General features: G+C 43.9%; 1 protein-coding gene across 1 annotated transcript in view; it reads left to right on the top strand.

The window, feature by feature from the left end:
• The window catches only part of SCCPDH (saccharopine dehydrogenase (putative)), a 131008-nt gene that overhangs the window by 23619 nt on the left and 84261 nt on the right, over window positions 1-23128 (top strand). Inside the window, exons 5-7 of the mRNA XM_029593947.1 lie at window positions 308-357; window positions 9946-10076; window positions 19432-19549. Of these exons, the coding sequence (XP_029449807.1) occupies window positions 308-357; window positions 9946-10076; window positions 19432-19549 (299 nt within the window). The remainder of the gene's footprint in view (window positions 1-307; window positions 358-9945; window positions 10077-19431; window positions 19550-23128) is intronic.

The raw sequence follows: 23128 nt of genomic DNA, 5'->3' as shown, positions 1-23128 counted from the left end.
AGACCTGATTGGGAGACCCTATTATGTCTGTGTTGCATTATGTAACATTGAAAGTTAGATTTTTGTTTTTTTGCTAAGAGAAAATGTATTAAACAAAATATATTGCACAATTTATCCAATGGCAGCCACTGTAAGATGAGTTTGCTTCAGTGATGTAAAAATTAGTAAATGTACAGCAGTGTTAGCCCCACTGCATAAAATAAATTTATGCTTCTTTAACTCCATATAGATTTCACACTTAAGGACCATGAACTTGGATCCAGTTTCACATGCTGAAAATGTGTTTTTTCTTTTACTGTTTTCTTAGGTACCCTAACAGCTATTGAGAGCTTCTTGTCATTTCATTCTGGACCTGAGGTTGGTATAACAAATGTGAATACACCCTGCACTGTCTCCTGAGATTAAAGGAGTGGGTCGGTGGTGGAGGTTGCCTACCTTTTCTTTAATGTATATGTTGCAATATTTAAAGGGTAATCACTATCTGTAATTTTAAGAATGCTACTGTAATAAGCTTTGCAGTCTACACAAGAGACAGCTTTGGAAATGGCATGTGGGGTAAAAGTCCTGCAAAGACATCAGCAGTTAAATTCCAGCTGTCATAGTACTTATGGAACTGATTATAAACACATTGTTAAAAGAATTATATAATACACACACATACATTATTTTTTTTTATAAGTTTTAGTCTATAAAACATATTTCTATTGTGTGGATAGCAAAAAAACAACGTGATCCAGGAGTAAATGTATCTGTAGGAAACTTACAAAATAATTACTCCACAAGTACTTTAAAACAAGGTGAGCTATAAAAGAACATTTTTCCCATAGATAAGCAGCTGAATTAGTCATGCCGTCTGGGTACGTCCTCCGTGACACTAGGTGGCGGAGCTCTCTAAGATCACCCAAAGTCTTTAGATGAGGTGTTCCCTCCTGCCTGTGCCTACTCGAGGCTCCTCAGTCTGTGTTTTTCCGCGCGACTGATCGCACACGGAGCTCTACAGTTCTTGTGAGGAAAAGTTGCTGTGAAGAGAAAAACTTCAATTATTTCTTCAAAACTTAAAATTTCACCACAGAATACTTACATCATGCCTCATCCAGGTTTTAAATTCTGTGGCTGGTAAAATAATGTCTGTAACCGACAGACATCAATTTTGTTACATTTGCCTTGATCCAAAACATGATCAGGCCAACTGTACTGATTTTGGACGGATGTCCCCAAGGGCGCAGCGTGGATTGCCCAGCTCAGAGAGGAGGCTACGGGCTCGTATGCCCCCTCTGACGCTTCAGCCAGGTAGGCTCCGGAACCGCAGTCAACCCCTAAGACCCATGCCCATCGGAGGTCCACCACTGCTGACTCTCCAGGCCACAAGCAGAAAAAGAAAACTAGAAATCCTTTGATGCAAGCTGCTGGGGATGCACCGCTGATGCAGCCTGCATCGGATGCGTCGAGACCTATCGATAGGCCAACTCAGAGGCGCCCCGATGCCTCGGGGAAAAGTCAGTGTGCTGGCGTATCTGAGCAGCATCGACGCCTCGAAGCACCTGAGGAAGATCGACGCAGCAGCGTATCTACACCTCAGCAACCTGTAAAACAATATAAAAAACATACATCAGGTCATAAAAGGCCTAGGAGCCCATCCCCATTCTTAGTGGTGGACTCGGAGGATTCTTTATCTCCACCACAATTATCAGAGGCTTCTTCCCATTTCAGGACTTTCTACTCCATCTCAACGTCATAGAAGACCCTTATATCAGGAATCTCTACATTCCAAACTTCCTTATCTACCTGAGGGTAGATAAGGGAGTTTGGAATGTAGAGGTTCCTCAAGGCATCCGTATCTCCATCGGGTCAAGGGCCGAATATCAGACCCTCCACATCAGTCTTGGCTTCTGATACACTGACACAGATTACCTCTATCTTGTAACAATTTCTAACATTGGTTCAGCAGCAAAATCAACCAATCCCTGATCCACCAATGGAGGTACCTTCATCACCTATACCGGAGCCAGCACCAAAGATGCTGCCTACCAGACCATCTCCTCTGCCAGTAGATTCTCCTACTCCATCTTCATTGCCAGGGTCGTCAACCGGCTACCCGTCTGACCCACAGGAGTTGCCTCCAGAACCAGTATCACCACCAGAGGATCTCACATACTCTCAATTTTTGGAGAAAGTGGGTCACCGGTTGGGAGTAGAAACAAAAAAGATTCCTGACCCTAGACAAGAGATGTTCGGTGTATTAAAAATATTTGATACACCAGCTGAACCTACAGCACTCCCTACAGTGCTGGAATCTCTTTTTTGGAAAAGACCAGGGATTCTCCAAATTCCACAATTTCAACTTCAAGAAAGACGGATTTGAAATATAGAATGCGAGATTCCCCTTTTTTACACCAACGTGCAGTTACCGCACACATCTGTTGTGGTTGAATCAGCCATGCAAAAGGCACGTTAATCTCGTTCACATTCAAATAATCCGCCTGGCAAAGACAACAAAAATCTGGATGACTTTGCATGGAAAGCGTACCAATCAGGAATCCTTAACACTAAAATACAAAACCATCAATTTTATGTAGCTCAGTATCTCTTTGAATGCCTTCAGTCCTTAAAGCCTTTGCTACAACAAAGCTTGGCAGATAATACAATTCCATCTGAATTCCATGATATGGAAGAAGGGCTACGGCATCTGGTATGTTCCATTTACGAGGGGTTTGAAACCTCTGCAAAAACAACAGCTAATGCTATAGCATCCGGGAGACTGTCATTGTAACGTGCAAGTGTCATACGTGAAGACGTTCACGTTAAGCTGACCAACCTACCTTGTCGCCCTGATAACTTGTCCGTGGATAAAATTATGGAAACTGTGGCGAAGTTAAAAGAACAGAAAGTAGCTGTACTTTCCTTAACGCAACATGATTCTTCATCTAAACGTCAATTCGGTTCATACAAAAGACCTTACCAGAGACGTCAATATCTGCCTATAACCTATAGTCCCCAACCATATCAACCAAACCGCCAACAGCCTTTCCAACAACCAGCTTCTCGTCAATGCCCATTCGCACCTAGTCAACCACGTCAGACTACAGACCCTCAACCCCCTAAAAACCAACAGTTTTTAGAAATAATTCTGCCACCATTACACGCCCAGACAGTAGGAGGTCGACTTTCCCACTTTTTCACACAATGGAGCAATATCACAACAGATTCCTGGGTCCTGAACATAATAAGAGATGAATATTCCCTCAATTTTATATCCCTGCCTCCTCTTCTGCATTTGAGTACCAAAAGATCTCAGAGTATTCATTGGGAGAGACTCTCCTTCAAGAGGTCAGTCACTTACTTCAACAACACTGAATACAGGAAGTACACCCCTCCCAACATCTGAGGGGGTTTTATTCAAAATACTTCCTCATTCCCAAGAAATCCAGAGGTCTACATCCAATTCTGGACCTATGCTTCCTCAACAAACACATTCGGAAAGAAACATTCAAAATGACCTCTCTCAAATCATTCTTCCCCTCCTGCAACCCATGGATTGGATGTGCTCCATAGATTTAAAGGATGCATATGCTCGCATCCCAAATCTTGGAATTACCTATGTTTTCAGATGGGAAAAAGATATTTTCAATACAAAGTCCTTCCCTTCGGTCTCTCATCTGCTCCCAGGGTATTTACGAAATGCCTAGCGGAAGTGGTGGCACACCTCCGTCATCTGGGGATTCAAATATTTCCTTATCTAGATGATTGGTCCATCTCCCTGTCTCCTCTGAAATAGCTTAATTCAAGCTGGGTCTTCTGATAAATTACGAAAAATCTCATCTTCAACCTACCCAGAACTTGGACTTCATAGGGGCATCCATAAACACCATTCAGGACAAAGCTTTCTTGCCTCAACCTCAGGCAATAGCAATAGCGCTTACTTCTCTAGCCCAACATCTAATAAACCTTGCGACTACCTCTGCCTGCCAAATCTTGACTGTCTTGGGTCATATGGCAGCATGTACATATGTAGTCGGGACTACATATGTCGTCTTCAATGGGGTTTAAAACACCAATGGTCTCAGTTCCGAAGCCCTTTGTCCACCCAGGTGAGACTAATCAACAGCATGAAAACAGACCTTCATTGGTGGATTCACCCACCAGCATTGACAGAAGGCTCACCACTAAGGCCTCTTCAACATCAATTAGTTCTTAACCACAGATGCCTCCCCCACAGGACGGGGAGCCCATATTGCCAACCTTCAAACTCAAGGATTGTGGTCATTCCAGGAACACACTTACTACATCAATCTCCTGGAACTATGAGCCATCAAATACGCTCTTCGCGCTTTCGAACAAAAGCTACGGCAACATGTCGTCATGATCCATACCGACAACCAAGTGGCAATGTTTTACGTAAACAAACAAGGAGGGTCCGGTTCATGGAACCTCTGCAAAGAAACGGTAGAGATTCTGGACTGGTCTCACAGCAGGGGAATCTCTCTACAAGCCACATATATTCTGGGAATCAACAATTCGAAAGCGGACAAATTGAGCAGGATTTTTCACCCACATGGATGGGAATTAGACCAGCACGTGGCAGACCGGATATTTTCAATTTAGGATATTCCCCAAATAGATCTTTTTGCAGCAGAACGTAACAGAAAGGTTCCCCTCTTTTGCTCAGTTTACCCCAGTGTTCTCTGTCTGATACAAGACGCATTCCTACTGGATTGGTCTCAACATCTGCTGTATGCATTTCCACCAATTCCCCTGATCTCTTGCACAATACAGAGGTGCATTGAGGACAAAGCGGACCTAATTCTGATTGCGCCAGTATGGCCGCAGCAACCATGGTACTCTTACCTACTCCAACTGTCAATCTGCAAACCAGTTCCTCTGGGTAACGCCCCCACTCTTTTCACCCAGAACAAGGGTTCACTTCTCCGTCCATTCCACGCATCCTTGAATCTCCCTGCATGGAGATTGAATGGCTCACGTTCCAAAACCTAAACATATCTCCACAACTACAAAATATTTTAGTGGCATCAAGGAAACTATCCATCTGTCTGAACTATCAACGTAAGTGGAAACGTTATGCCGCATGGTGTTCCTCTATGGACATTGATCCACACACATGCCCACCACATCCTGTATGCACAGGGTTTGGCCACCGCTTCCTTATATGTTCATCTCAGTGCGATATCAGTGTATCACACTCTTCTCAATGGAGAATCTATAGCATGTCATGTTCTAGTTTCCTGATTTATGAAGGGCGTTCTACATTTACGACCTCCAATCAAGAAACCCCCAGTGCCTTGGGATGTTAACCCAGTTTTGGAACAACTTATGTTACCACCCTTTGAACCAATGCACAGCTGCCATTCTAGATACTTTTCCTGGAAAGTGCCGTTCTTAATCGCCCTAACTTCCACATGAAGAATCAGCGAACTTCAGGCACTGGTTCACTATTCTCCTTACTTGGAATTTTCCTATGACAAAGTACACTACGTACACGCCCTAACTTTCTACCTAAGGTAGTTTCCACCTTTCATTTAAACATTCTCTCCCCCTCTCAATATGGATTTCGTAAAACATTAAGCACAGAAACACTTCTTATATCCCTTGCAGACACCATCCTAATAAACATGGAAAAAGGACAAACCTACCTACTTGCACTCCTCGATCTATCTGCCGCTTTTGATATGGTGAACCATGCCATCCTCTTAGAACGTCTATCTGACATAGGCATCAAGGGATCTGCTCTCAGTTGGTTCAGATCCTTCCTGTCCAACAGATGCTTTAAAGTCAGGATAAATAATAAAGAATCTCTCCCCATCCGCTCCAACCTGGGTGTTCCCCAAGGATCTTCCCTCTCACCCACACTTTTCAACATCTACCTTCTACCACTCTGCCACCTACTTACAAAGCTAAAACTCTCCCACTACCTGTATGCGGATGACATCCAAATACTCATCCCGATCACAGAATCTCTACAAAAAACTCTTAACCACTGGAACAAATGCCTTCAATCAATTAACCACCGTCTTTCGACTCTCAACCTGGTCCTGAACACCAACAAGACAGAGATTCTTATCTCTCAAGAAGACCTCGCCACGCTTCCTATCTCACCGTCCTCTTCCCAATCAGCCAACTCAATCATAAATCACTCTCCATTTGTTAGGGACTTAGGCGTTATCCTGGATAACCAACTCAACCTTAAGAAATTTGTGAACACCAACACCAAGGAGTGCTTCTTCAAACTGCAAGTCCTCAGAAAGCTAAAACCACTCCTTCACATACAGGACTTCAGATTGGTACTGCAATCCATCATCCTGTCGAAACTGGACTCCTGCAATTCCCTTCTACTCGGTCTTCCGGCCAACTCTATCAAACCGCTTCAAATGGTTCAGAACTCAGCTGCCAGGATTCTCACCAATACCAAAAAAAAGGGAACATATCACCCCCACCCTTCAGAACCTCCACTGGCTACCCGTCAAATCCAGAAACCTCTTCAAAGTTCTCACGATCATACATAAAGTGAAACACAACCTCACATCTCTCAACACATCTATACAACTAAGACCACATACCTCATCTATACCAATCAGAAGTGCCTACAAAGACACACTGTATGCTCCCCAAGCGAAAACATCCTTAAGAAAGCGCGCCATATCGACAGCAGGACCCCATCAATGGAATGCGTTGCCTCCTGACCTCCAGCAAGAGCCTTGCCCATCAACATTCAAAAAAAACTTAAAACATGGCTATTCAGCCAAGCCTTCCCGGACACTTAATATTTCTTCACTATCAGCTCGACACTTTCAAGCTGACATTCCACTCGGACACTACAGTCTAGCTCAATGATTCAGTTTTCTTTTTCAGTTATCAACTCATTTGTTCTTGTTAATCTGTTTTGACCCTGTCCCACGGTTAATTGTCGTCGTCCCCCTGTTCTTTGTATCGCCCCTGAGCAAATGTTGTAGTTGCATTGTAAACCGATGTGATATGTATCTTTTACAGGAACGTCTGTATAGAAAAGTTAAAAATAAATAAATAAACAAAACCATAACACTACTGATCTTTCGACGTCTTCATTCCTTAGACTGTAAACGTGCTCTTGCATATTATAAACAACGCACTCAATCTCCTACAAGACCTTTACAACTCTTCCTCTCATTTAATCCGAACACGCCAGGTCTTCTTGTATCAAAGAGAACATTATCTTCCTGGCTTACCAACTGCATACGTTTCTGTTACCAAAAGCGTTCGGAATCATTATCTACCACACCCAAAGCACACTAAATTTGTGTCATGGCTGTGTCCATTGCTCATTTCCATGATGTATCTCTCTTGGATATCTGCAAAGCAGCCACATGGTCTTCACTTCACACCTTCGCATCCCACTACTGCTTGGACAAACAGGCGGGGATGATGCGAAAATGGGGTGGATAATTCTCCAAAAGAACACTTAATTAGTTCACTTCAGAACTGTCCACATCCTATGATGTATTGAGCAGTAACTGACATACAAAGGACTACATGCCTACTTCGCTCAATACTCAGCTGGGGACTTCCAGACAGCATGGCTAATTCAGCTGCTTATCTATGGGGAAAAAAAGTTTGCTTACCGTAAATGGTGTTTTCTTTAGATAGCAGATGAATTAGCCATGCTGACCCTCCCGCCTCCCGGGACAGTTCCATCATTGCATATCGTCTTGCTTTGACACAGACTGAGGAGCCTCGAGTAGGCACAGGCAGGAGGGAACACCTTATATAAAGACTTTGGGTGATCTTAGAGAGCTCCGCTACCTAGTGGCACGGAGGACGTACCCAGACAGCAAGGCTAATTCATCTACTATCTATGGAAAACACCGTTTACGGTAAGCAAACTTGCTTTTCAATCTGGAGGCAAAAGCCTCCGTAATTCTAGGTGGAAAGCTACCAAGTCAGGTTTTAATCATGGGCAAAAAACCTCCTTGAAACTTTTTTGAAATCTCAGTAGAAGTCATTTTCACCTGATACATTTGTGGATTTTCAGCCTGAATTGCATATTTGAGCCCTGATGCAGCCTATGGTGAAACAAGTACATGTTGGCGGTTTTCTACAACAATTAGCTTTAAGAATCATTCACTTGAAGATAAGTTCAATTTTGATAAATAATATTCTGATGCACAACTAATATAAAAGAAATAATCAGCACTTTCAGCACACAAAAGTTTAAAACAGTTTTTTTGCCCGTGATTATAACCTGACTAGGTGGCTTTCTACCTAGCGCTAGAAGCTTTTTCCTCCAGATTCCAACATTCTCTTATAACTTACTTTTTTTTTTTAAAGTATTTGTGAAGTAGTCATTAAAGTTCCATTTTGTGAAGTCTGATTTCCTTCTAACTAGATGCTATATAAAACTGTTGAAAATATCAGACAATAAGCACTTCTAGTAATGTTCCTTTTGGTTTACTTGTATTGCAAGGAGTCAACCATTACCAATCTGAAAAAATCAGGAAATACAGACTGCTATATCATTTCAGTTATTCATTAGTTCATTATTTAACATAGTTATTAATTGGAGTTTAGCTCTTTTGGGTGGACTCAGAGCATGATGTATTTCCATAGATTCCGACCAGTAATTGACCTCACATTGTAATAGATAAAGTGCTTAATTTTACTCACAACATGGAAATTCTAAGGGCATACAGGAAAAGAGATGAAGTGACGTGTGAAGGGAAAAAAATGTAATCCAAGATTATTCACTATCTGTGGTAACTAATTGTAAACTTTTCTCTCCCATATGTGTTTAACTGGCCAAGATGAAAATTAGATTTACATTCCAGTTTTCTGCACCTTTGTGAGTGCTACATGAGGGAAAATCTAAGATAGTTGAGTCTGCTGATACAGCATGGACGTTTCTCCAAAATATGGGCCAGGATTGAGAATAATGATCTTTGTTGTTAACATCTAACTATGGCATCTTTCTGTATTTTGAAATGCAGTAACTATCATTTGCTACAGTACGTTTTTGTATTTTTCTATCATGCCATGGTTTTGTATGCTGGGAGCATTATGATCTGAGAGAAGGGGATAGAGCTGGAGAGTACTGAAAGGGAGAGAGGCAGAGCTCAATTTGCATACCAGCAATGCAGGTGCCAGGCAACTTTCTTCTTTATTATAGTTAGATATGCAAGATTGTGCAAAATATACTGCATAATCTGTAACTGCCATAGAATTTTAGCTTCTGGCATTTGCTGCTTAAGCTGCTGCAGATGACTTAGAACCTTGGCTTCATTCTTCTGTAATATTGAATAGTATACAGTTAGGCTGCAAGTGCTATTTCACTCTTAAAGTGAGACTAAAGAGCTGTAGTCTAATTTGGGAACTTATCCCACATCTGTCTCAGTACAAAGCACTACTAAGCCATTGGCTTAAACCTACAACTTATCTAAAGTTAAGATAGGTGCAGGTACAATGTAATGTTGCTGTATCAGGTATTTTTACATTGATAGTAGCAGGCCATCATATGGTTTATCATCAGTGTAGCAGCAATTTATGCAATGTAACCAGTGGGGTGTTTTTGTTTTGTTTTGTTTGTTTTTTTTTTGCTGTTAAGTTAATGATCAACAAACATCAGAAGCAAAGTACAAAATGTATTTCTTTGTAAATGACTTCTGCTGTTAAATGTAAGGATATCCAGTACAGATAAAGTTACTACCCTTAACAATACACATGGGGGAGTAATCTGTTGGAGCAGCAGTTACTACCATTCCCAGAACAAATGAGGGTAACCTCCACGGAGCAGCAGTTACTACCATGGGAAAATGGCTGGGCAGAATGGATGGACCATCTGGCTTTATCTGCCGTTATTACTAGGTTAATATGTTATAATGTAGCAAAAGAAAATGCATATAATATTGATGTATACATTTGTAGGAAAAATTGCACATTGGTTTTTATTTTATTTTTAACTAGGGTACCTGTATCCATGATGGGACCTGGCAGTCAGCAATTTATGGCTTCTCTGACCAAGACGGTCTGCGGAAACTGAGAAAGCAAATTGGTCACAAACCTCTTCCAATTATTGGTGCAAAACAGAAAAGAAGGTATATGAGATTTTTTATAAGATCTTTGCTTGTATCACTGCAATATAAAATGTAGTCTTCAAGTACTTTTTATACATCCCTAGATTTTATAATTAAACCTAGGATAAATTAGTGTGGTAACCATGTTAGTCTTTGAATGCATGGAAATAAAAGTCAACAAATGAAAAAAATATAAGGTGATAACTTTTCTATTGGACTAACATAATACGTATCTTACTTGCTTTCGAGAGTTAACAGTCCCGTCTTTGGGTCCATACAGAAGTATTAACTTCCAAAAGCTAAATATATTACCATATATTTGTTTTCTTAATTTAACCTGATACTGAGTGTAGGATTCCCTTTGCACATAGAATGAGAATCAGTGGTCTCCCCAGGAGGCGGAGTCTGGTAACCGCACCCACCTCGCTGACATCACTGCAGCAACACCCCTGGATTGTCAAGAGGGCCTGCTGGGAAGATCTGTACTGTCTTTTGTCCTCCAGCCTCAGACCTCTGTGAACTTGCTAATTACTGCTAAGAATTCTGCTCAATGCACTTCACTAGAGCCTGCTTTTCCTGCTCTTGCTGCTGGCGGACTCTGGTAACACCGCCCACCATGCTGACATCACTGCAGCAATGCCTCCAGTTCGCCAAAAGAGGCTGCGGGCCACCAGCGAAGGGTAACAACAAAGGACGTTGTCCCTTTGCTCGTCCTTTCTCTTGGTCCTATGATTGGGCTGATGAATTGTACATGGTTATATCTGTGTATTATGGCTGCGCTTGTACAAAACATTCCTGTAGTCAGTGGTAATGGCCATTATGGTGGCGGTAATTAATTAAGAACATAAGAAATTGCCATGCTGGGTCAGACCAAGGGTCCATCAAGCCCAGCATCCTGTTTCCAACAGAGGCCAAACCAGGCCACAAGAACCTGGCAATTACCCAACCACTAAGAAGATCCCATGCTACTGATGCAATTAATAGCAGTGGCTATTCCCTAAGTAAACTTGATTAATAGCTGTTAATGGACTTCTCCTCCAAGAACTTATCCAAACCTTTTTTGAACCCAACTACACTAACTGCACTAACCACATCCTCTGGCAACAAATTCCAAAGCTTAATTGTGCGTTGAGTAAAAAAGAACTTTCTCCGATTAGTCTTAAATGTGCTACTTGCTAACTTCATGGAATGCCCCCTAGTCCTTCTGTTATTCGAAAGTGTAAATAACCGAGTCACATCTACTCATTCAAGACCTCTCAGGATCTTAAAGACCTCTATCATATCCCCCCTCAGCAGTCTCTTCTCCAAGCTGAACAGCCTTAACCTCTTCAGCCTTTCCTCATAGGGGAGCTGTTCCATCCCCTTTATCATTTTGGTTGCCCTTCTCTGTACCTTCTCCATCGCAACTATATCTTTTTTGAGATGCGGCGACCAGAATTGTACACAGTTTTCAAGGTGCGGTCTCACCATGGAGAGATATAGAGGCATTGTGACATTTTCTGTTTTTTTAACCCATTCCCTTCTTAATAATTCCTAACATTCTGTTTGCTTTTTTGAGTGCTGCAGCACACTGAGCCGACTATTTTAACGTATTATCCACTATGATGCCTAAATCTTTTTCCTGGGTGGTAGCTCCTAATATGGAACCTAACATTGTGTAACTACAGAATGGGTTATTTTTCTCTATATGCAGGGCCTTGCACTTGTCCACATTCCAGTCTTGCAAGGTCCTCCTGTAATGTATCACAGTCCGCTTGTGATTTAACTACTCTGAATAATTTTGTATCATCCACAAATTTGATAACCTCACTCGTCATATTCCTTTCCAGATCATTTATATATATATATATTGAAAAGCACCGGTCCAAGTACAGATCCCTGAGGCACTCCACTGTTTACCCTTTTCCACTGAGAAAATTGACCATTTAATCCTACTCTGTTTCCTGTCTTTTAACCAGTTTGTAATCCACGAAAGGACATCACCTCCTATCCCATGACTTTTTAGTTTTCGTAGAAGCCTCTCATGAGGGACTTTGTGAAACGCCTTCTGAAAATCCAAATACACTACATCTACCGGTTCACCTTTATCCACATGTTTATTAACTCCTTCAAAAAAAATGAAGCAGATTTATTAGGCAAGACTTCCCTTGGGTAAATCCATGTTGACTGTGTTCCATTAAATCATGTCTTTCTATATGCTCTACGATTTTGATCTTGAGAATAGTTTCCACTATTTTTCCCGGCACTGAAGTCACACTCACTGGTATATAGTTACCCGGATCGCCTCTGGAGCCTTTTTTTAAATATTGGGGTTAGATTGGCCACCCTCCAGTCTTCAGGTACAATGGATGATTTTAATGATAGGTTACAAATTTTAACTAATAGATCAGAAATTTCATTTTTTAGTTCCTTCAGTACCCTAGGATGCATACCATCCGGTCCAGGTGATTTGCTACTCTTTCGTTTGTCAATCTGGCCTACTGCATCTTCCAGGTTCACAGTGATTTCATTCAGTTCGTCTGACTCATCACCCCTGAAAACCATCTCCGGAACTGGTATCTCCCCAACATCCTCATTAGTAAGCACGGAAGCAAAGAATTCATTTAGTCTTTCTGCAATGGCCTTATCTTCCCTAAGTGCCCCTTTAACCCCTCGGTCATCTAATGGTCCAACCGACTCCTTCACAGGTTTCTAGCTTCGGATATATTTTAAAAAGTTTTTATTATGAGTTTTTGCCTCTATGGCCAACTTCATTTCAAATTCTCTCTTTGCCTGTCTTATCAATGTTTTACACTTAACTTGACAATGCTTATGTTTTATCCTATTTTCTTCAGATAGATTCTTCTTCCAATTTTTGAAGGATGTTTTTTTGACTAAAATAGCCTCTTTCACCTCACCTTTTAACCATGACGGTAATCTGTTTGCCTTCTTTCCACCTTTTTTATTGTGTGGAATACATATGGACTGCGCCTCTAGGATTGTATTTTTAAACAATGTCCAAGCCTGTTGAACACTTTTAACCTTTGCAGCTGCACCTTTCAGTTTTGTTTTTTTTTAAACTATTTTCCTCATTTTATCAAAGTTTTCCTTTTGAAAGTTTAGTGTTAGAGCTGCAGATTTACTTATTGTCCCCCTTCCAGTTATTAGTTTTGATCATGTTATGATCACTGTTGCCAAGTGGCCCCACCACCATTACCTCTCTCACCAAATCCTGCGTTCCACTAAGAATTAAATCTAAAATAGCTCCCTCTCTTGTTGGTTCCTGAACCAATTGCTCCATGAAGCAATCATTTATTACATCCAGGAACTTTGTCTCTAGCAAATCCTGATGTTACATTTACCCAGTCAATATTAGGTAATTGAAATCTCCCATTATTATTGCACTGCCAAATTGGTTTGCTTCCCTGATTTCTCTTAGCATTTCATCATCTGTCTGACCATTTTGTCCAGGTGGATGGTAGTATACTCCTATCACTATACTCTTACCCAACACACATGGGATTTCTACCCATATAGATTCTACTGAGCATTTAGTCTCTTGTATGATCTTTATCCTGTTGGATTCTATATCTTCCCGGACATAAAGTGCCACACCTCCACCAAGTTGATCCTCCCTATCATTGCGATATAATTTGTACCCTGTTATAGCACTGTCCCATTGGTTATCCTCCTTCCACCAAGTCTCTGTGATGCCAATTATGTCAATATCATCATTTGCTGCTATACACTCTAACTCTCCCATCTTATTTCTTAGACTTCTGGCATAGGCATACAGACACTTCAAAGTGTGTGTTTTGTTTGTTTTAACAACCTGCTTTTCAGTTGTTTGGGATAATTCGGAAATCATTAGCTTTGATTTTTTACATATAGGCATATGGACTATGTTTGCTTTTAATGGAACCTCTCTGTTGGGATGCCCTAACTCTCCTGTTTCATTAGTATCCTTCAAGGATACATTTCTCCAAACCATGCACTGCTGAGTGCCTATCTGCTTTCCCCCTTGTTCTAGTTTAGAAGCTGCTCTATCTCCTTTTTGAAAGTTAGTGCCAGCAGCTTGGTTCCACTCTGGTTAAGGTGGAGCCCATCCTTTCTGAAAAGTCTCCCCCCTTCCCCAAAAGTTTCCCCACTAAAATGCACTAAAAGTTAAATCCTGAAGCAGAAAGTTAGTGGTATGCAAATGCATTGGAAGATTAAATTAAAAAAAAATAAATCGCAGTAACCCAAAAAATGTGCGCACACAAATGTGTAGCGAATAAAAGGCATGATGTATGTGCAGAAATTATGTACACAAATCATGTCTTTGCATATAAAATATGGTTTGTGCACATAAAACTGAAAAGGTGCACTAGATATGTATACATTTTTAAAAAAGTGCTTATCTTTGGGACTGGCACTTTTTAGCACAGTTGTCACCATGTTGCACAGAATTTCTATGTACAACTGTCTGTTATATAAGCTGTTTGGGACAGGCATATAGCACAATTATCACTGTTGTGCAGCGCTTGCTGTATATACAACTGTCTATTGCTGTTGCTTCATGCTTCTCTGCTTTGCTGCATAAGGCCCACTATGCTGCTCTTCTGCAGTTCCTACGTGGCCAACAGTTCTGCCAACTGTTCTCCCAAGTCTTAAGCAAATCCAGAGAAGCATGAGACCACAGAAATAAACAGTTAAGACCCTGTGACGGAGCCCTAAAGAAGCCGGGCACAGAGGGAGCAGGGGAGGCCTGAGGGAAAGGGTAACAGGTAGGGCATATAGTAAAGAAAGGGTTAAAGTAAAAGAGGGGCAGGGTGGAGATCGGGGATGGGGGTGGGGGGGATGAGTCAGGACATCCAAGATTGGCTGAGGTAGGTGGCTCAAATACACAGCCATTGGGCAGCAGCTCCCCTTTTCTATCAGCATGGCCTGCTGTGTGGCGGCCTCTGCGATCGTGCTTGTTTAGCCTCTGCGATCTTTGCGAGTCATCAGGAGGAGGCCCTTTTGACTGCGAGACAGTGTGTTCTTGTCAGGTGCCAATGCTGATCGCTGCCAGCGGCATGATTTTAAGCGATGGGGGCAGGTTCGGCACAAACCGACCATTTCAGGTTCTGGTAAGGCAGCATGGTCGATCAGCAGGCATGCTTGGAATGAGTCATAAAAAGGGCTGAATTTCGAGGCCTAAAAAAAATAAAATAAAATTTGAAAAGAGGAAAAGATAAGAAGGGAAAGATGTAATAGTGTGGCACATGGTCACAGCCGGAGAGTAAAGGTAAAAATGGTAGAAGCATCCAGGGATTGCTCAATATGGCGCTCAAGTGGTTGTGACCACGGCTGGCATCTCGATTGTGAGATGTGGGGTTTCAGGTGGCCTTGTGGGGTCGCTAGCGAGAAGGAGCAACCTGGGTCAGGGCCCTCTTTTCTCTACTTTGGAGATTGAATCACCAGTATTTTACTTTGAGACCGTCGGTGGCCTGGTCACTGGCTGGGAAGATAGGATGGGAAGATTGCGGGAGGGGGATGGAGAAGGCGGGTGTCTTGGAGATTGCCGACAGTTTTGCCTCCTTGCCTGTGTATTGCTAGGCATCATGGGGGGAGTTAAGCAGGGTGACTGCAACCACAAAATGACAGCTATCCAGGAGTAGGGCATTTTCTTAGTGGCGGCTGTTTAGGGAGCAGAGAAGCTCAGGAAAGGCCATTTCTAGGCGGGGCAACCAAAAGCAGTGGTAGCCATGTTTGAGGGGCACCACTGTTTGCCGGCAGACACCTTGGTGTGGGGCACTGGGACAGGGCAGTGGCCATTTTGGGTGTGTGTGCCGGGTGTAATGCAGTCACGTCACTTTTGGTATATTGCACATTGGCTGAGCAGCATCTGTGCTATGAGAGGGCAGGAATTTTTTTTTCTTTTTCTTTTTTTAATAGCACTGACTGGTGCGCAGGGGTTGGCAGAAGTGACACGGAGGTTCTTACTTTATAGCTATGTTGCTAGAGTAGGTGTGCACTGCGTGGAGTTTTGGTCAAGGCCAAATACGTTCAGCAGTTTTGATGGTTTAAATATAAAAAAGAAAAGAGGGATGTATCAGTTTCAGATATTTTCAATTTGTATATTTTCTTTCACTTCCACATTTGTTTACAAGTTAGGTGTGGCAGCTAAGATCACTGATGGCACCAACGAGACATAATGAGTCAGTCGCTCTGAAGGGCATAAAACCTCTGTCATGAGGTGGTAAGGCATGGAGATCAACCCTGGTGTGAGGGCATCGGGTGTGGGAAGAGAGTGTAAAGCTAATCCTTCCCCCGAGTTAGTACTGCAGAGGGGCAGGAGACTTTTGAGCCAGGATTCCCCATACTGTACGAAGCCACATGGGAAAAAGACATCTCTGGTGCAGGCCAGCAGGATTTGGAGGATCTCGTGGTAGAGCTTCATAAGCACACGGAGGAGATGCACGGACTGGCTTCGAAATGCTTGTCAGGCCCAGCACACCAGGCAATAGACGGCAGGTGGGCATGGCCGGCATTACCCTTGGGATCATGATACTCTTCCAGACCCAAGGGACAGTTCAGGTCCACGGCTGTTGGACCAAGGTATGACAGCAGTATTGCTCGCTGACACTGACCCTATGACAACAGTGATGAAGAGCTGGCTCTTGCCACCCTCATGCAGAATGCTTTGAAGTCTTTTAAGAAAAAGCGGGCTTCTGGTAAAACCGGTTCAGCTGCAATTGTTAGAGGTGCAGATGCCGGGTCTTTGGTGGTCAGGCAGGCTTGACTTTGCTCCTTTGTGTGGTGTTAACTCTCTAGCTTGAAGTGTCCCTAGGAAAATTAAAAAGAAAATATGTCACCGGGAATTTATACATTTCCCCTATTGATCATTGACCACAACAGTGGAGTGGGGGAAGTGAAGGACAAGGAGGAGGGTGATTAATGCAAAAGAAAGGAGGCAAAAAATCAATACACTTGAGTAACATGTAATAGTGGAGCCCGAACCAGAGAGGGAGCCTTATTTAATTCGTTATTTAGACACCATCATGAAAGCGCACCGGCGGGGGGGGGGGGGGGCTTGGCTGAATTATGAGGTCAAGTTCCAGAGAAGCATGGCCGAGGACAGTGCTGTCTCCTAGAGGCATCGAGGGATAGACCTTTGGTTGGAAGAGATGACCTTACATAGGTCATCGCAGCTGGACAAGCGGTTTAGCTCAGGCGGTTCTTGAGATAGATTGCTGCCACCCTTTTGGAGGGAGGTGCGACACGTGCAGGCAATTCAATGCCGGACATTGCAGTGGGTCCACGTACAAATTCAAGCATTTATGCTCTTGTGGCAGTGGACACCCAGCATCCCAATGTCAGCAACCTAGGGATCATAGACAGAAGCCCCTTACTGCCTCTTGCAGCAGCAAGGGTTTTAGTGCCCACAACCAGTCAACATTGAAGCCTTGAAGCCATGGTTAGAGCGCTACCCCTTGCGGTGTGAAGCAGCAAAGCTTACGGCTGGTTTCTCCTCCGGTTTTCCTATTCCGTGCCTATTCCTTAATCCTACCTACGGCGATTTCTGAAGAAATCTTCCCCTCAGCCTCCTGAGCAGATAAGGACTTTGCATTGCGTGTGGACTGTATTCTAGGGGGGGGGAGGGGAGGGGGGGTGTCATGAGTACAGTCCACACGCAATGCAAAGTCCTTATCTGCTCATGAGGCTGAGACAGAGAGGAAGATTTCTTCAGAAATCACTATAGGTAGAATTAAGGGTCCTTTGCCATTCTCCCCCCCCCCCCCCCCCACCCCCACCCCACACACACACACACACACTTTTCCAAACATGGTTCTGTCCCCTCTGGGGATGGTGCCAAAAAAGGAGCCAGGGAAGTTCAGGCTCATTCACAATTTGTCCTATCCCCCGGGAAACTCAGTGAATGACCTGATAGACCCTCAGCTGTGCGTGGTCTCTTATGCATGCATCCCATAATTCGGCCATAGCAATTATTAGAGAGGTAGGTGACCGTGTCGTGCTGACGAATGCAGAGTCAGCATTTTGCTTTCTTCCTGTCCACCCCAGTTCCTTTCACCTCCAGGCTTTCCAATTCAGAGGCCGGTTTTATTTTGACAGGTGCATCCCGATGGGCTGCTGGATCTTATATGCGTATTTTGAGCTGTTCAGCTCCTGTTCTGCATTGGGTGGTACAGCTGCGGTTGGGATCCACAGGCGTAGTACACTACCTGGACGATTTCCTGTTTGTGGGTAGAAATGTGCAGGACTATAGGCACCTATTGGCCACCTTCCAGGGTGTTGCGGAGGAGTTTGGCATCCCATTGGATATGGAAAAAACAAAGGGCAAGCCAGGTCAATAATTTTCCTTGGGATAGAATTGGATGCGCAGGCATAGATCTCCAGACTACCGGGGGGCAAAGTCCTAAAATTGCATGAAGCCATTCGGAAATGTCCAGTGTTAGGAAGGCAACTTTGCATCAGTTTCAGTCCCTCATTGGGCTACTTAGCTTTGCATCCTGAGTGATTCCTATGGGGAGGGCATTTGTGCGCAGATTAGCTCTGGCCATACTAGGTGTAGAGCAGAAATACCACCACATCAGGGTCACTAGGGTAGTCAGGCAGGACATGCAGATATGGGACCTTTTTCTGCAGGAATTCAAAGAGGTGGCTTTTTGACGACCTGCCCAGGGATAGCAACGAACTGGAGCTTTTCTCTGATGCCTCCGGGGGCATGGGTCACAGCATATATTTCAGGGGAGCCTGGTGTGCCAAGCCAATGGCCTGCTAGGTGGCATGAGTACAGGATCAAGAGATTTAAATGTTTTGGAGCTTTTTCCAATAGTGGTGGTGCTAAGGTTATGGGGAAAACGTCTGTCTAGGGCCAGCATTGTTTTCAGATCAGATAACATGTCGGTTGTGTAGGTTATTAATGGTCTATCTGTGGGAACCTTAGGAGTGAACTCACTTGTTAAGCATTTAGTGCTTGCATGCCTGCATTTTAATATTACATGCCATGCAGCGTATATCCCAGGTTCTGAGAATAATATTGCCGATATTATTTTCCCACTTTAAGTGGGCATCTTTCAGGTGCTTCGTTCTAGAAGCGGATAGTTACCTCACCCCCCGTGCCCAAAGAGATATTGCAATTTGGCTCTCTAGCATTTAAGAGCTGATCCTGGGTTCCTTGGCAGAGAATACACTGACTGACTTCCAGGATTTTCTTGCAGCGTTAATCCTGTCAAATCAGGGGACAACTCTGAAAATCAGGAAAGAAGCTTACCATTACTTTTTCTGGTTTGGAGTTGGCTCCCCTACTAATAGTATTGAAATATGCTTGAAGCTTCTAGTTTACAATGTGGCAGAGGTGAAAGACATGCACAAAGTTTACACCTAGTTAAAAATGTTCTTTTCTTTGTAGGGGTACAGTGTTTTATAGTGATGAACTAAAACAGTATTCAATTCCATTCCTGGGATCGGATGTATCTGTGGTAAAAAGGACTCAGCGTTACCTGTATGAAAATTTGGAAGAAGCTCCTGTAAGTTTATATACATAATGTCTATAAAAGTCTTATTTTTCTTTATATTTTAAGCTTTTTAATTGTTAGTTTTATAGGGTCTGCAGGTGCAAGGAGAGCCTTCCCAATGCAAATTTAGTTTAATGATTATGCGTGAAGTACAATGAGCTCAAATAGCAAGGCTTCATGGTTCTGCTATACATTGAATGGGTCTGAAAATGTCATGGCAAGATGTTTCAAATTAGAACTTCCTCGTCGTCCATGCAGACCCACTCAGCTGAGTGGGGTTATGTCCATTGACCAGCAGATGGAGACAGAACAAAAGCCTTGCTGCTGTCAACACTTATAGGCATCTGTGCTGACCTCAGCCTGCTGGTATTCTCTGTCTCCAGCAGATAAGTAGACATCCCATGCTGTGGATTGAGTATAGATATAGTGGAATTCTGGTAGAGGGCTGCTACCGAAGTGAAAATCAAGTACTTCCTCCCGCAGTTGAACATGGTCCTGGATCTGATTGATACAAATTGAAGGCAGCTCTCACAGTGAAAGCAGTGCCAGGACCAGGGGGCTTCCAGCGTTACTAGATTGTTTGTTTGTTTTATCTTCTTTTCCCCTTCTCCCCCCCCCCCCCTTCTCCTTTGGAAAAAAAATCTGAGTAGAGTGTTTTTGTTGGTCACCTGGAAGTGAATGAATTAAAAACAAAAAACAATTGCAGAGGACTGGAACAAAGCATCAGCCAATCTTCAGTGCAGACTGTTGGGAGGATATACGGAGAGTGAGAATGTGTGTGCGTGAGGCTACTTCTTCCCTGCCATGGGAGTGGTTAATAATGCGGATGGGAAAAAGTCCACGCTCTGCAGCAAATGCAGAACAAGAAAGCTGAAAGGGGTTAGTGCAGAGAAACTTTGCTGCATTTGTTCTGAGCAACGGGGGTTATCCAAGGCAGCAATTCAGGCTTTTTGGAGGGGTTGCTAGTGTTGGCGGGGACAGACTGTTGATTTTTCTCCTGCCAGTGAAGAGTTCACTTTACCCTTTAGTGTCAAAGCAAACCACCAGCACCCTAGGATCTGTGGTTCTGACTTAGCTCATGAAACCTCCCTTCGAACCTCTGAGTTGATGGTCCAGAAGTTTCTCATTTGAAAGGTGCTGTTCCTCAAGGCTGTCACTTTGGCATGAAGAGTGAGCGAATTGCTGGCTTTGGTCTGTTATTCACCATATGGCCAGTTTTTTTTCACAAGAGTCGTTCTGTGCATTCACCTAAAGTTTGTTCCTAAAGTGGTATCTGCTTTCGATATTACCAAATGATTGTGCTGCCAACATTTGTCTTTGAAACTGCATGCACACAAAGAAAAATGTGCTCTTCACTCCTTGGGCTGTATGAGATCCCTAGCCCATTACTTGAAGAGGGCACAGCCTCACTGTCCAGTTTTTCAACTGTTCATGTCCCTTGATAACAACAGGTTGGGAAGTTCAATTGCCAAAAGAGCTCTTTCAAATTGGCTAGCTGGTCGGCTTACAGATTACAGACTTTGGTAAGGCTTAGCAAGTGAGAGCTATGGCAGCTTCAGTAGCTTATCTCCGGGCTACTTCTACTTGAAGGCATCTGCCGAGATGCTACTTGGTTGTTTATTCACACCCTCATGACCCATTACTGTCTGAACAGTATGCCCTGAAGAGACAGTAACTTTGGATGAGCAGTTCTGTGCAGCATGTCTACTCAGTAGTCCACTCTTCACTGTGTGGAGCCAGGTCATGGGTTAAGTAGCTCTGCAAGTAACTCTTAGCGTGGGACTTATTACTGGTTATGACAAACTTTAATCCTTCTTATCGATGGAGAAAGCAAAATTGCTTACCTGTGATGGGCATTCTTCATAGACAGCATGATAAATCATCTATGCATTTATTACCTGTCCTCTTCCCTTGGAGAGTCTACTAATACGCTTACAGACCGGAGAGGGTCCATCGACCTCTGAGACGCCCCGCCAGGAACATCGTGGAGCCGGGTGACCGTCCGTCACAGACACCATCGAAGGCATCGATGTCATGGTCCTCTGTGCCGGAGAAGGACTGGACCGAGCACAGAGGGTAAACATCGTTACTGGCATCGACGTGCGTTCCCGCCTGGTGCCGGCACCGATACTGCAGCGGCATCGACTTCCACCAAGCCGCCTGCAGAGGGCCCGGGGAGCGGAGCACCCATCCTCCTCTGGACCCAGGACCCAGAGGCGTTCCACACCAATGTTAGTGCTAGGCACCGAGCCTCCACAAACCCCCATGGAAGCTCCGGTGACGCCTAGCCTGCCTCCTACCCCAGCTGCCGTGCCATCCATGCCGGCTTTTCGGGAGGAATTGGACCGTATGGTCCAAGAGGCAGTGCTGAATGCCCTTCAGGGCTTCCATTCGCCACCAGTGCCGGCCCCCGAACCGGCGTCCTCTATTTTCGCACGCCTCCTCGAGCATTTGGACACCCTCATTGGTGCCCTGCCGACTCAGCCCTTGCCATCAGACACGCCGGCACTGAGTCAACCATCAAGGCCTCCGCAGGTCCCGATTCCCATACCAGGTTCCTCGGAGGAAGAAGAAGGGACGTCCGACCCGATCCCAGCATGGAATCCACTGATGCCGGAGCCCGTTCCAGGACTATCGGTGCCTAAGCGCACTGCATCCGCCTCTGTGCCCTCGATGCCGGTGCCGCATCCATCGAAGCCTTTTTGCCCTCCAGGTTCTGGCAACCTTCCTCGGGAATCCCAGTGGGAGAGGAAGACACTCCCTATGGTCCATGGGAGAAGGCATCCTCGGATCATTCCTCACAAGATTCCGAGAAATTGCTTTCAGAGCCTTCACCTCCTGAAGAAAGGCATTGTTCTCCCCCGGAGGACCTCTTTTTTTTTTTTTTTTTGCCAGCTTTGTCAAGGAAATGTCTGAGACTATACCATTTCCATCGATAATGGAGGAGGATGCTCGATACAAAATGTTGGAGGTCTTGCAATTCGTAGATGCTCCAAAAGAGGTGATGGCGATACCAGTGCATGAAGTTCTCCTTGACCTCTTCAACCGCCTGTGGGACCATCCAGGTACTGTTCTTCCAGTAAACCGGAAGACAGATGCTACTTACCTGGTCCAACAAGCCCCAGGATTTCAGAAAAGTCAATTGCCCCACCACTCTCTGGTTGTAGAATCAGCCCAAAAGAAGGCTAAAAGATCTCATCCACACTCCTCTGCTCCTCCTGGAAAGGATCAAAAGTCATTGGATGCATTGGGCGTAGGGTCTTTCAAGGGTCCATGTTGATATTACGAATAGCAGCATATCAATTATAAATGACCCAATATAACAGAAATCTCTGGAAACAAGTCCAAGAATTTGCAGAGACTTTACCACAGCAACAACAAGAGACCTTGTTCTCCATCCTACACAAAGGATTGGAAGTAGGTAAACACGAGGTCAGAGCTGCTTACGACTCTTTTGAAACAGCATCCAGAGTCTCGGCAACGGGCATTAGTGCTAGACACTGGGCCTAGCTCAAGGCCTCACTTTCGCCCAGAGGTGCAGGATAAGCTTGCAGATATCCCCTGTACAGGAGAAAACCTGTTCAGGGACAA

This window comes from Rhinatrema bivittatum, chromosome 3 (genome assembly GCF_901001135.1).
Source record: "Rhinatrema bivittatum chromosome 3, aRhiBiv1.1, whole genome shotgun sequence".
In the NCBI taxonomy this organism is placed as follows: domain Eukaryota; kingdom Metazoa; phylum Chordata; class Amphibia; order Gymnophiona; family Rhinatrematidae; genus Rhinatrema; species Rhinatrema bivittatum.
The sequence above is the reverse complement of the archived record's forward strand: the minus strand, read 5'-3'. Positions and strand labels throughout refer to the sequence as shown.